The following is a 12,767-nucleotide window of genomic DNA, read 5'->3' as shown; positions in this document are numbered from 1 at the left end:
AAGCTGCTTAGACCTGACGCTCGTACTCAGAGGAGAGAGTAAAACCATCACTGTCACCAACAATTCCCAGTCCATGGTAGAGTTAGTGAAGGGCTCTCTCTGACCTGATTGCCTTGCCATGGCTTTGTGTAGCCTCTTTGGTGCTTCAGCAAGGAATAACCAGCTCGCTTTCGTTTTAACTTCTTGGACAGTACAAATAATTCCCAGAGTCCCGGGAATCTGGGAGGTGCACACACCAAATGCAGGAGATCTGAGCCTGCTCAGATTTGGCAGAGCTTTTCAGCCCCAGCTTAGTGCTGGTGTTGGCAGATGCTGATACTGCCCCTGATCCTGCTGAGTCTGTGTTACCAGTTTTTGAGGTTTTTCTGTCCCCTTGTCGCTCATTATCCTGGATGAGGGAAAAATGATTGTGTAAGTGAGGAGCTGAAGCCTTTGGAGGCGTCTGTTTTTCATAAATCAATTCTGGAGCCCAGTGAAAAGGCAGGAGTCCAAAGCATTTTTCCATCCGGGACTTAATATTTTCCTTTTAGGTTGGCGTTAGCAAATGCTTTTTTTCCTTGCAGGTTAAGAGTGTTTCTAAATAGAAAATTTCCAATGATTCTGGTGATAATTGGTCACTTTGCACAGCTGTACCTAAAATTGTCAGCGTGCCCTTTAGGAGCTCCTGTGTGCTTGCTGGAAAATATTCAGTGCAGATCAGCACGTTGCGTGTGTGGTGCTGGCATGTAAACAATTTAAAAATACTTCCAGAATATGCATTAACAGTGAAAAAAAAAATCCCTTCAGTGCTGGACTTTTGCCTTTGTGGCATTCTTCTGTGTTTCATATCTGGTTTCTTTTAGGGTTATAAGTTTCCTTCAGGGGCAGTGAGCATTGATTGTGAGCTGTGTTGTAGATGCGGGTGGCTTTTGTGCTCAATACATCATCTTTTCCACTGCCTTGGCAGCTGGTTCTTAGTGCAGAGCCACTCCTTTAATCAGCTGAAATAATGGATGTTTGGGGGAAATGGAACCACAGAAAATGGGCAGAAAAAGTGTGTGGAGGGTTCCCACTGTCCTGGGAAGCTGGCACGTCTCACTTGTTGTGAGAGATGTTAATCAGGGTCAGAAGGACATGGCCCAGTTCTGGCACAGTTTCTCCAAGGGGAGTACTGAACTTCCCAGATAAACCATCTTGTTCCCTCTCAGTTGGATTTACTGTAACTTTCCATCCTTATCTTCTCACAGGGGGATTTATAAGTAGTTCTGACCGTTTTCTAATCCTTTCAGGGACATTTTATTGCAGAATTGGTTGAGCTGTGTGTATTGTGCCCAAATTTGAGAACAAGGTGTAGTAGATCACAGGCTTCTTGCTGCAGGACCCTCCTTTGAATGGTTCTGGGCCAGGTCCTGGCTGTGGGGATGTGTGGGCAAGTGGGGAGCACAACTTCCCTCCTGGGGAGAGGTTTTGGTCTGTGACTTTATCTTCTAAGAACTGAATGAATGAAATGAATGAACAAAATCTTTCAACTTTTAAAAAAGCAAATGAAACCTTACTTTGAAGTGTCAGCTAATTAGAGAAGGAACACAGAAGGTATCTTTGTTTCATGAAGCATTTTTACTGACTTGGGCTGACTTAAAAATGTATTTCTTTATTTTTTTATTAAAGAACCCAGGGCTTTGGGGTCTTTTCTTCCTGTTTTGGGATGGTATTTTTTCAGTATCTCAAAGATTTCCAGAGGACTGAGAAATTTTTCTTCCTCATCTAAATGGAAAGTGCAATGTAGGGCAGATCCATCACCCTTTGAAATCACTGGAGGCTTCCTGTGGGCTGCTGTTCAGTTTATTAGCCTGAAGTTTTTCGAAGCAGCAGAAGATACACGAGTCTGTTGCAGAGACTCAAGAAATAACATAGCTTTCCATTAATTTTGCAAACCAGCTGGGCAAAGCTGCTGTAGGGTAGTATTGAAAAATGTTCAGCGACACTGGTGAGCTTTTAAGTGTTTGGGGGTGTTGGCTTCGAATATTCTGAGCATCTTAAACCTCATCTCTGTCCCATTTTTTATTTGTGCTGTGGCAGCACTCAGAAGTCAAAATGGCAAAAGATTAAGCTGGTAAAGGTTAGCTGTATCCATCTGGTGCTGTTGAGGAATTAATGCCTGAGCTCAGCCCAGAGAGGCCCTGCCCACCCCCATCTCCACATCCTCTGAACCAGAGGCTTGGATTTCGCTGTAATGGGACATGGAGACGAAAATAACCGTCAGGGCTAAACTGGAGTAGTTAATTCAGACAAAGAAGCAGCCAGCCAGCTGAGAGCTGTTCCATCCAGTGGCTGCTGTAGGAGCTGCTGGTGCTGGAGCAGGGGTGGGTGGCTATCAGTCCAAGGAATTTAATAGCTTAATTACATTGCTGAATGGGAGTCTGTGTTAGAGCATCATCTGGATTTGCTCCCGTCTCTGGAAATACCTGCACACATTATGACAAGGTCAGTAGTAGTTTTAAGGTTTTATTATTATTGTAATTCTGTTTTGGAGTAAGTTAGCTTCCTGGGTTAAGCATCTCATTTATATCTTTCTCTGCTGAATAAGAATATCCTGCTTAGTTGCCAAAGAAGTTACAAAAGGGCCTAATGTAACATTTACAAACTCTGTGAGTCTGTGTTAGAGACAGAGATGCAGTGATTTGGGAAATAAAGGTAGTAATCATCTATACAGTGTGCTGCTTTGTTATGCAGCTATTTGCTGATTCACAGCATTGACCTGCAAACCCTCCCCTTTTAATAATACTGGCATACTGTCAATTTAGTAATTTTAGAGGGTTTTTTTTTCACCTACTGTAATAACAAGGCCTGTGACAGGGTGTAACTACACATACCCCTGAAATTCTCATGGTACTCTTTATTGTTAATAAGACATTTTTATTTTGTTTCTCTGAGCAGTCTATTGCACTTTGAAAGTGGTACCTTGTACCCTTTTATTGGCAATAAAATAGGACTACTTTTTTTATTGATAACCTCTGTTTGCATTGGGGTAATTTTTTAACAAAAAGTAGTTTTGCCCTTAGCTTTTATAAAAGGCTTTTACTGAGTTAAAAGCCAAACTTTAAAGGTGCTTCCAAAGTATAAAACATTGAAATCAAGACTGGGAGATATTTCCATAGTTAGCTATTTTGTTACAAGCTGTTAAGGAGTGTGAGGAATAGATGAGGGATGTGTTTTTAGTGTCAGCAAATGCCTGCCATTTTCCCCTGACAAACAGCCCTGGGTTTGCTTACAGCCATTAGCAGAAAGCAAGAAAAGAAGCCATGAATCTGTGAAGAGGTTAAGCAAGTGCAAGGCAGAGATGCAGAGGCTGAATGATTTGGAGTAAACTCCATGGCTTTATTTTCATTGGAATTCAAAGGTGTTAGAGAAAAGAACACACCTCAGTTCAAACAGTCTTCATTTATCTGCTTCTTGGTGCTACTTTGGGGCAGTGGCTTTAGGGGAACCTGTGCCAGCACAGGAACTGTCCGAGATCTGTGTGCAATAAAGCAAAAACTGAAGGAAATGACAACAGGTTTGTAAGAATTTCTGAGTTTCTTGGATATTACAGGAATATTCAAGGAGTACTGCTAGAATATCATCACTTACTGTGCTCCTTTGCATATAACAATGTGCATTGTTGTGAGTAATGCAGACCCTGTTATGCAAAGTACAGAAGCCAGTTCCTAAATGTGTGCAATCTAAGAATTAAAAGCACTTTGTTACACCCAGGCTTAAATGCTCAATGTGTTGATGATCAAGTCCAAAGACAGAGGTTCAATATTATTCAGCTTCAGTGCTGCTCTCATGTCACGTTGTTCAAGCCTGTGTGTGAGCGAGGTGACTCTGCCAGGAAAGCCATGAAGAGCTCAGGTGTAAAGACCTTGAGATTTGTAGGGTTAAAACCAGAGGCAGAATTTCTTTGGGTTTTGGCCCAGATTTTTGCTAAAAATGACTGATGCATGTATTGGCAAAACTTTATTCCCAACCTGCATGAATGCCAATACTGATGATAGTTCAGTCATGTGTCTTGTAAAAATAAAACAGTCTTAAGTCACTAGAATGTATTTTTCCTCATTTTTTTCCCTTCTACTGGTGAGTAAATTAAGATTATAAAACGTGCTGTTTCTTATTTTCCACTTGTAGTTCAGAAGTCAATACATCATTTACTAAGTCACCAGGAAGTCTTCTGTGAATTGGGTAATTTATTTGGCGTGATGCAATGGATGGCTTCTGTGGTTTTTTTGGAACTTGGGAATGGATGGACAACCTTCTCTCATTTAACCTTTGAAAACTCAGGTTAACTTAGACAGGATCTCATGGGTACAGCTGTTGGTTCAGGGCAAGCTTTTTTATCACTTCGTATCTCACCAGTTTTGCTCTTTTCAGGCTTGTAATTAGTTCAGTCTCAAAGACTATTTTTTTCTGAAGACTTTTGGCAGCTTCTTTCCTCAGGTCTTAGGCAGGAGGTGAATTTACTCTGCAGAATGGAATCATAGAAGGAAGCTTTGGTGACAGCTACGTAAGAAACTTGAATGATGAGCAGCATTATCTTTTTGCCAGGAATATTTCATATAAATATATTGGTTTCAAACAGTAGAATTGCCAAAATTTCTTACACTCAATGAAACTTTTATTGACTTCTACTTGATGGATGTTCAGATGCTCAAAGCTGAGCAGTTTTGCTTAGGTCAATAAAAATTTGACAAGACTAAAATTGAGTTGAAGAACTAAAATGAATATCCCGAAAACTCTTCTGGGAGCATATGAACTCCATGGAGCCAGCTGTTTGTGACCTTCCCATTCCTGGAGAGCCCAGAAGTCTGCACCTGACACACATGGACAGGCTGTGCTAGTTGATGGCCAGCTCATGTTCTCCAAGCAGTGGTGGTGGCACCAGTGGTTTTAACTGAGCCATTACACTACAAAAGACTTAAGAAATTTTGAGGGGGCCAAAACTGTAAGAGGAAGCATGACACATTAGCCAAGTTGTTTTGTGAAGTAGTTGTTTGGTAAAACCCAGAAGCAGTCTTGGGATTAGAGTCTAGCATGGAGAGTTCCTCCTTCCCTCAGTTACGATACGTGATCCTACTTGTACCCCCTGGACAAGGGGTTTGGTGGTTCCCCTGTGCACAGTGGGGCAATTCCAGTAGGAGAGGTGGAAAATGCTCTTTTAAGGAGAGTTCTGGTGTGTAGGATGCATGGGAGATTGGCTGGAGACCTCTCTGCTAGAGAAGGATGTGACACCAGGATGAATAATGAATAGTGAATCACAAATCTCTGTGAGATACTCGTACCTCCACCCTCCCTGTCCATGGTGTCAAAAAAGAAAGAAGGATGGCTCTGCAAAATTCTTTGGCAGAAAGGATGTGCCTTTACATCTGGAATAGCTGGAAATGTAGGTCTTGAGTGATAGTCCCCAAAATCAGGATTGAGGCTGGAAAAAAGTAAATTTTGTCCCTCCTTTCAGAATTTTTGTAGGAACCAAGTTAAATTGCTGTGCTCTTGCAGCCCTGGTTTGCAGGGCTTCTTGAGCAGGAAGCTGAGCAGTTTTCCAGCTGTTTTGTATCTCTGAATTGAGGCATTTTTTCCTCCAAGGGGAATTCCAGAGCTTCTCTCTAGGTTCAGTATTTCATCACAGGGCGCCGAGCGGGGAGGCTGCATGTTCCAGTAACTGCAGGGTTTGCTTGGATTTGTACTTTTTGATTTTACTTAGTCCAGTTCTGAGTTGTTTTGACTGGAGAACTGTTTAGCTTTAAAGAGTCTCCCTTCTCTCAACCATTAAACAGTTACTTGCCTAAGAGCCATTTGCATATCCTACTTTTGGTGTCATTAAAATGAGAACTAAATCATATGCATTATTCTCAGGGATCCCTTACAGGTGTGTGGTCTGCTCTGAAAAACTGGACCAAATGCAGGATGAATTTCTTTTCCCATGTACTCCCTAAAACTACGGAATTATGAAGGCACTGCATGAACATGAAGTGAACTCTGAGATGCTGTTTATTGTGCTGTAATTTAATCCCACTTTCATCAGCCTTGATTTCTACTCCTTGTCCTTCACACGTTCTGCATCATCTGAGAAAGGTTATTGATGTGGGCACATTTTTAATAGCATGAATCTCTGGAGCTGTCTCTGATGTCTGAGTGATTTGAGCTTCGTTTAAATAATTGATGAGAAGTGTTAGTCAGAATCTATTGGTGAATCAGACTGCATTACTCAAAGATATTTACTGACATGTATAGGTTACTCCAAATTTACTTCTTTTTCCAGGCTGCATTAAACTAAGCCCTGTGTGACATATGTGGCTGTTTAAAAAATAAAATCCTTATTAACATATGTGAAAATCTGTGGGCTTAAGGGCTTTTTTTAACCTGTTGCAAATAAGCAATAATAATTCACAGCAGGAAAAAGTGAGCATGAAACTGTTTCTTTTCAAGTGAAAATTTTTTTTTTTTTCCTCTTTCTTACACGTTGGTCAGGAGTAGACTTGAATATCTTGGAATTCAGTGACTTTCCTGCAGTTTTCCCTGTTCTGATAGTTGGAGGGGTGGGTATGAGACTTCATGGCTACCTCTTCTTTAGCCACCCACCACAAGTGTCTTCTCTAATGGCTTGCAGCTTTTAATCTTTGACATGTAAAAGCTCTTCTGGCTCCTGATGGCATTTAGGAAAAAGAAGTCTAGTCTGGGAGATTCTCCAGGATTGATTGGAGTGACACTGGGCATCTTGCACAATATTCAGAGTAAAAATATTCCCAATTTCTTTTCTTTCATGCTCATTGAGGTGCATGACCCTCTGGTTGAAAGCACTGGAGAAGGACAGCAGGGCTTTATTAGGTTGCCAGGAGTGAAATACAACTGAAGCAAGGCCAATGATACCAGAATTTTCTTACAGGTTGTGCAGATTCCTTTACTGGAGGAGTTCTGCAGGTGCCAGTCCCATGGAAGCCCTTCCCTTCCCTGGTTCCTGCAGCAGGAGGGGGACTGTGCCAGGCAGCTGCAGAGTTTACATGTCTGTGTGTGTGAGCTTTCACACCATCCTTTGGAAACCACCTCTGGTAGCATTTGGGGAACTCGCAGTCCCCTTTAGTTTCGTGTCCCTCTGAGGAACTACTTTAACATATTATCACTTTCTTTTATCAGGCTCTCTTTTTAATTGTGTGCAGTAAATATTCCAGTGAAAATAATTCAACCCTTTTTTTTTAATTGCCAGGATTCACTGACATTGCAGCTGTACAGGGGTAATGAGCAGGTACTTCTTCCTGACCCCTCTTTCCTATTTTCCCTGCAGGAACTGTGGACATGGGTGGCAAACAGTCCACAGTTGGAGAAGTCTCCGTAATTCAGACCCCGGTGACAGAAAGCATCCAGGATGCCTACAAAGCTGGGGACACCAGCAAGGCCCAAGAGCTGATTAAGCTGTCATGTGAGGAGACTGCACTGCAGGTGGAGAAGGTAGGGTTAGGTTGCTGCTCTTCCTTAAGTTTTATTGGGAAAGAAACCCAAATGCCAAGCTGCTGTCATTTTTCATGGAGAAAATCCGTTCAGTATATGAGTCCTAAATGTGGCTGGTTTTGTGAGGCACTTCAGGAGCATACTCAGGGGCACTGTTTGCCCTTGGAAACACTGATCAGGAAGATGAGACAGACCACAGGGAACACTGCATATAGGAAGAGGAGGCTGTGTGAGGAGGGGTGCTGCTGCTGTGGTCACCAAAACAGGGAAATACATTTTTCCCCGTAAAAAGGAAGCAGTTTATAGACATGTATTCCTCCATCAGTACAAAGATGGTTAATGGCCCATGGGGCAGATATTGCTGCTTGTGTTTGGAACTGCATCACAAGCTCTGTGCCAGCTTCTGCACTGCTCTGCCTTCAGAGCCCTCGTTTTGAGCCTGCTCTTTGCACAGAGCTGATCTTGGTGTTTTGGGAGAGCACCTGCACATCAAGTCCAGGCCACCTCCAAAATAGGAACTACTACACCTTGTAGCTGAGCTGTGCAAATGCTTTTACTGTTGCTCCATGAAAAATGGATTTACACTCACTGTTCTGTGCCTCAGGCACTTCTCTGTCAAAGCCATACCAAAAAACTGTAATAAACCCCCCAATAAATCAATATAATTAATATACCACACCAATGATTCTAAAGGCTACTAGTGCTTATGACATTCTCAATTAACCATGGTGAGAGCGTGCGTGCATCAGCACGGGCACAAATAAATGGCATAGCTCTGGAAATGCTCTTTCTCTGCCTTTACAGAAGAGTTTCTTTTGCTCTGTTTTCTTTACCAGTGTCAGCTTTTGGGAATTGCAGCAGCATATGGAGATCTGCAGGCGGTGAGGTACCTGCTGAAGGAAGCGTTGGTGGTGTTGCCAACAGAACCTAATGATGACAATGCGGCCGTGGTGGCAGCTTATTTTGGACATAAGGACATCGTGAAGGAGCTGTTGGATTCCCTGCGTGGTAAGGTTGTTTCTGCCTCTCCTCAAGCATTTTGGTGGCTGTGTGCTGGAGCTTCAAGCAGGCATTTATTTGGTTTTTTCACGTTCCTTGAAAGGGGAGGGATTTAGCCATGGGAAAGTACGTGGAGGGATCTGATCTCTGCCGCGCTTGAAGAAAATTTCCCCCGTGGGGGAAGAAACACATCCATAAAAATATTCCATGTTTGCAAATTGGAAGTGGAGGAAGATGCTGTTTAGACAGTTCATTCCCATCAGCCCTCACAGCTGGGTAACATTCCAGACCCTACAGAGAAATTAGGGGATTTTTGAGAAAAAGCATAATTCCACTGCTGATCCAGCAGTCCCAGGGATGCTGGGAGTGAGTAGCACAGCTGATGAGGGTGTTTGAGTGCACAGCTGGCACCCACTTTGTTCTTTCCTTGGCATTCTGTTTTGACTGTCAGGGGAACTCTTCCTTTAGAATCATCATTATATTTTACTTAAATTTTATTTCAGCAATTATTTTACAGCAGAACAGAGACATTTTTAGGCTCAGACACAGTTCTTAAGGCAGCTGTGGGGGCAGGGGGCAGAGCATTGCTCTGAGTCAGGGCCAGGAGCTGTGTTTGGGTCCCCTGTTGCTCTCTCAGTGTTTTGTGGGCTTGGCAGCTGCTTCTCCCTGGGACCCTCCATGGGTTTGGGGTCCAGTGGTCCTGCAGAGCATCTGGGGCAGATCACTGCCTGGACCTCAGACACTGCAGTAACCACAAGAGCTAAGCTGGCTTCTGCAATGTTTGACCTGCATATAGGTCTAGCTCCTCACTAAATACTTGCCAGTGGCCTCACTGAGAGCGGGAATAACCTGTTGGGAAACCTGCTTATTTGATGTTCTGTTAGAGCACTGGTAAGCAAAATAAATGTTCCAGTTTGGGGGATGCAATTAAATGTAATATTTCCTTCAGCCAGAAAGAAGCTGATTAACCTAGTAGCAAAAATTAAATTATATTAATGTAATACACTGAGTAATGAAAAGTGACTCGAGTAGTTTCTGGAAACTTAGCTTAGAACTGACCAAATTCCCTCCAACACTTGCTTTCAGGCATTATTATGCAGGACTTTCCAATTGTTTTCTTGGGAAATGACACAGAAACCAATCACAGGGCTTAGGAATAAATTGCATGAGTTTGCAATTTGGCTGATGCACTGCCATGAGTCTCTCTGGAACAGTGAGAACTTCTTGTGGCTTACAGATTAAGTGGAGCCCTTTTTTTGTAGCATGAGAGTGAGGGATTTAGTCCAGTTGTTAAGAATGCAAAGAACCTTGTAATTTCCTCATGGATAAGCTGCAGAAAAAAAAGTTGACATGTAAACTTGGGCTTCTGGATGTTCCTGTAAGTGTTTTGAAGGGGACATGAGTTTGTAAAGCAAACAGAAATGGTACAGTGAATCAGAGGAGATTTGAGGACTCCTTACTGTTGGCAGAAATAATCTTGTCATGGGCGTTTAGTTACATGCACAGAATTAGGCACATGTAGGGGACAGCTGTGTTCGACAGGTAAAACATTAGTTCAGAAAAAAAAGCAGTTTGGAAATGAAGAAAACATCAGCAAATTCATGCAGAGGTCAAAATGTGGTCTTTTAGTTTTAGCCTTAAATGACATTTGTCTGACTTTACTAGGAATTGTTAGTAAAGAGTAAACCAAAAATGAAATGTTTTAAGGGGAAATGAAATTTTTTGTGGCAGACTTTAGGCTGCAGCAAAAACAAACTAAACCAGTTATTTTTTGTTGAGTGAAGCATTTATTTTTGTTTTATTCACCCAGTAGCATGAAAAGTTATCTGGTTTTCCCCATCTTTTGTATCCCCTCTCATGAACTTGGAAGAAGTGGCCTACCTTGGATGTTTGGTTCTAATGTCTGTTGGATCTGGATGGAAAGATAGTCCTGGGCTTCCCTTGCCACCTCTGTTGGGGATCAGATGTTTGATTTATCTGCCTGTATTCTAGCTGGCATCCTCAGAATCTTCTACTGTTGCTAGGTTAGACTGGGGACATTAAAAAAATTTGCCCACTAGCTGGGTAGGTAATGAAGAACAGTTAAGCAAAGCTGAACACTTTGTGCTTAGGGCTCTTCTCTATCACACTTCTGGAGTGCACTCTGTTCCTTTGTCCTCAGGGGCTTCACCCTGCACCCAAACCCTCTGCACAGCCACTACTTGTGGCTGTTTCTTGCACGTCACAGCCCTGTGGCATTAACTAAGTCACGTGCCATGTCTTTTTGGTAGGCCCTAACACTTGCCAGCAGCTCCTGAACTGGATGCTGGCCATAGCCTGCCAGCAGGGACACCTGGACATCGTGAAGCTCCTGATCCGTGCGTACAGTGCCGACCCCGAGAGCTGTGCCGTCAGGAAGAACGAGTTCCCCGTCCTCATCCGCCTGCCCCTCTATGCTGCTATAAAGGCAGGTGTGTATTTGCATGCTCCCGATTTTTGCCCCTTTTCTGCAATGCCTATAAAGAATGGCCTGAGTTGTTTGCAGTGGGGACTGGCTTGCCTGGCTTTCCGGTGGGATAAATTAAAATAAAATTGGCTCTGAACCTTCTGACTCAGCCAAATGTAAGTCAGCGCCTTCTGAAGTTAGATTACTGTAAATGCTGAGAGGCTGAACTTTCCTTTATAAACTTCTAGGGAAAGGACCCTTAAAAACTAGAACCCTTGCAAGTAAAAGCATTATTGTTATGGACATTCTGGCACACATGCTTGAATTAGGCTGAATAATTTACACTTCAAAGCACAGCTGTGTGTACAGTTTAATAAGACAGCGAAAAAAAGAGAAAAAGGAGCCTGGGCCAGCGCTTTTGAACAGTGGCTGTGCTGTCTCAGTTTGACCAAACTGAGTCCTGTCACTGGAGGGAACAGTCTTTACACAGTTCAGTTTCCTTTTTGTCCACCCCCATGGTTATTTTTTTTCAGAAGTGGTTATTTCTCAGGATTTCTGTTCAGCTCCTTGTTGGTTCATTTACGTGAGACAAAGAGAACAAACAATCTGCTTTTCTCTGAAGGGAATGAAGATGTAGCCGTGTTTTTATTACGGAATGGAGCTTTCTTTTGTTCCTACATCCTGATGGACAGTCCTGAATCCAGCAAACACCTTCTGAGGAAGTATTTCATTGAGACAAGCCCACTACCAGGTAGTGCTCCAGCAAAAACAGTAAGTAACCTTTTATCTGTCTGAAGAGATGTTATTTTAAAGGGCATCATGTTAATAGTTGATAATTGTCTGTGTACCGTGTGACTGGTGATTCTTCTTCTCAACTAAGAGCCTTGTGGTTTGCTATCCATTTAGAGAACAAGCTGTCAAAGTGACTTTGATGGCAGAGCTGAATTACAAGATGTAAAACATTAGGCCTTTAAATGGCTTTTAAATGGCCTTGTGCAAGACAGGGTGTGTGGCAGCTTCCACGTGGCAACTCAAACACCATCGTGTGGACCAGGCGTGTGCTGGGGAAAGGAAACATCCACTTTAATCTCAAAGTCTTCCAAAGGAGAAGCTGGGCTTCTTCTAGCACAGTTTTCTCTGTGACTGCGGGGTAATCACTTCATCTGGGTTTTTGTTGTTCCTTCTGGTTGATGCCACAAGCTCTGTGCTGTCCCAGCGTGTCAGTGTGGCACAGAGTAAACCCTCCTGTGTCTGATAGCTCAGGGGCAGCACATACAAATGGGCTCATGAGGTTTTTGGCAACATAGAGCATGAGCAGAGCAAACTCACATCAGCATCTTTCCTACTTGAGATCCTCATCAGTAAAAGATGCCTGCTAGGCTTCGCTGTCACTTGCTCAGGACAGATGTGGCTTTCTGGAGCAGCTTAGTGTGTGATCAGATCATATTACTTGAGCTGTACTTGTCCCACAGAAACGTTTTTTGGTGGGACACAGAGGCTGACAAAAAGCAGTTGAAAGCTAATATTGAAGACTAATATTTAGCCACTTACAACCTCTTGACCATTTTGGTAATTCATTTGCGTCTCTCTCTCCCACTGCAAAGTGGGGAGATTTAAACTCCTCAAATCCCACAGCTGTTGGAAGGCTTAGTACTTTGAGATGGATACTTTGAGATCTACAGTTGAGTGGCATCGTTTTCCTGCAGGGTATTAATGCCTTTCATTATTATTAAATGTCTTTGAGGACAAGGCTGTATTCTTTGTACTCTTAATCTTTATTATCCAAATGTCCTTTATTCAGAACTGAGGAATGTCTCACACTGTTACTGCTTTATAGGGAAGCACGTAGTATTTCATATTATTTATACTGTTACCCAGCAATTTA

General features: G+C 42.7%; 1 protein-coding gene across 4 annotated transcripts in view; it reads left to right on the top strand.

The window, feature by feature from the left end:
* The window catches only part of LRRK1 (leucine rich repeat kinase 1), a 77,275-nt gene that overhangs the window by 13,412 nt on the left and 51,096 nt on the right, over positions 1–12,767 (top strand). For all 4 annotated transcript variants that reach the window (XM_032700354.1, XM_032700353.1, XM_032700355.1 and 1 more), the window contains 4 exons: positions 7,295–7,458; positions 8,295–8,466; positions 10,728–10,907; positions 11,505–11,653. In XM_032700354.1, coding sequence (XP_032556245.1) covers positions 7,295–7,458; positions 8,295–8,466; positions 10,728–10,907; positions 11,505–11,653 — 665 coding nt within the window. The remainder of the gene's footprint in view (positions 1–7,294; positions 7,459–8,294; positions 8,467–10,727; positions 10,908–11,504; positions 11,654–12,767) is intronic.

The sequence above is a fragment of the Chiroxiphia lanceolata genome, chromosome 12 (genome assembly GCF_009829145.1).
Source record: "Chiroxiphia lanceolata isolate bChiLan1 chromosome 12, bChiLan1.pri, whole genome shotgun sequence".
Taxonomy (NCBI): domain Eukaryota; kingdom Metazoa; phylum Chordata; class Aves; order Passeriformes; family Pipridae; genus Chiroxiphia; species Chiroxiphia lanceolata.
The sequence above is the reverse complement of the archived record's forward strand: the minus strand, read 5'-3'. Positions and strand labels throughout refer to the sequence as shown.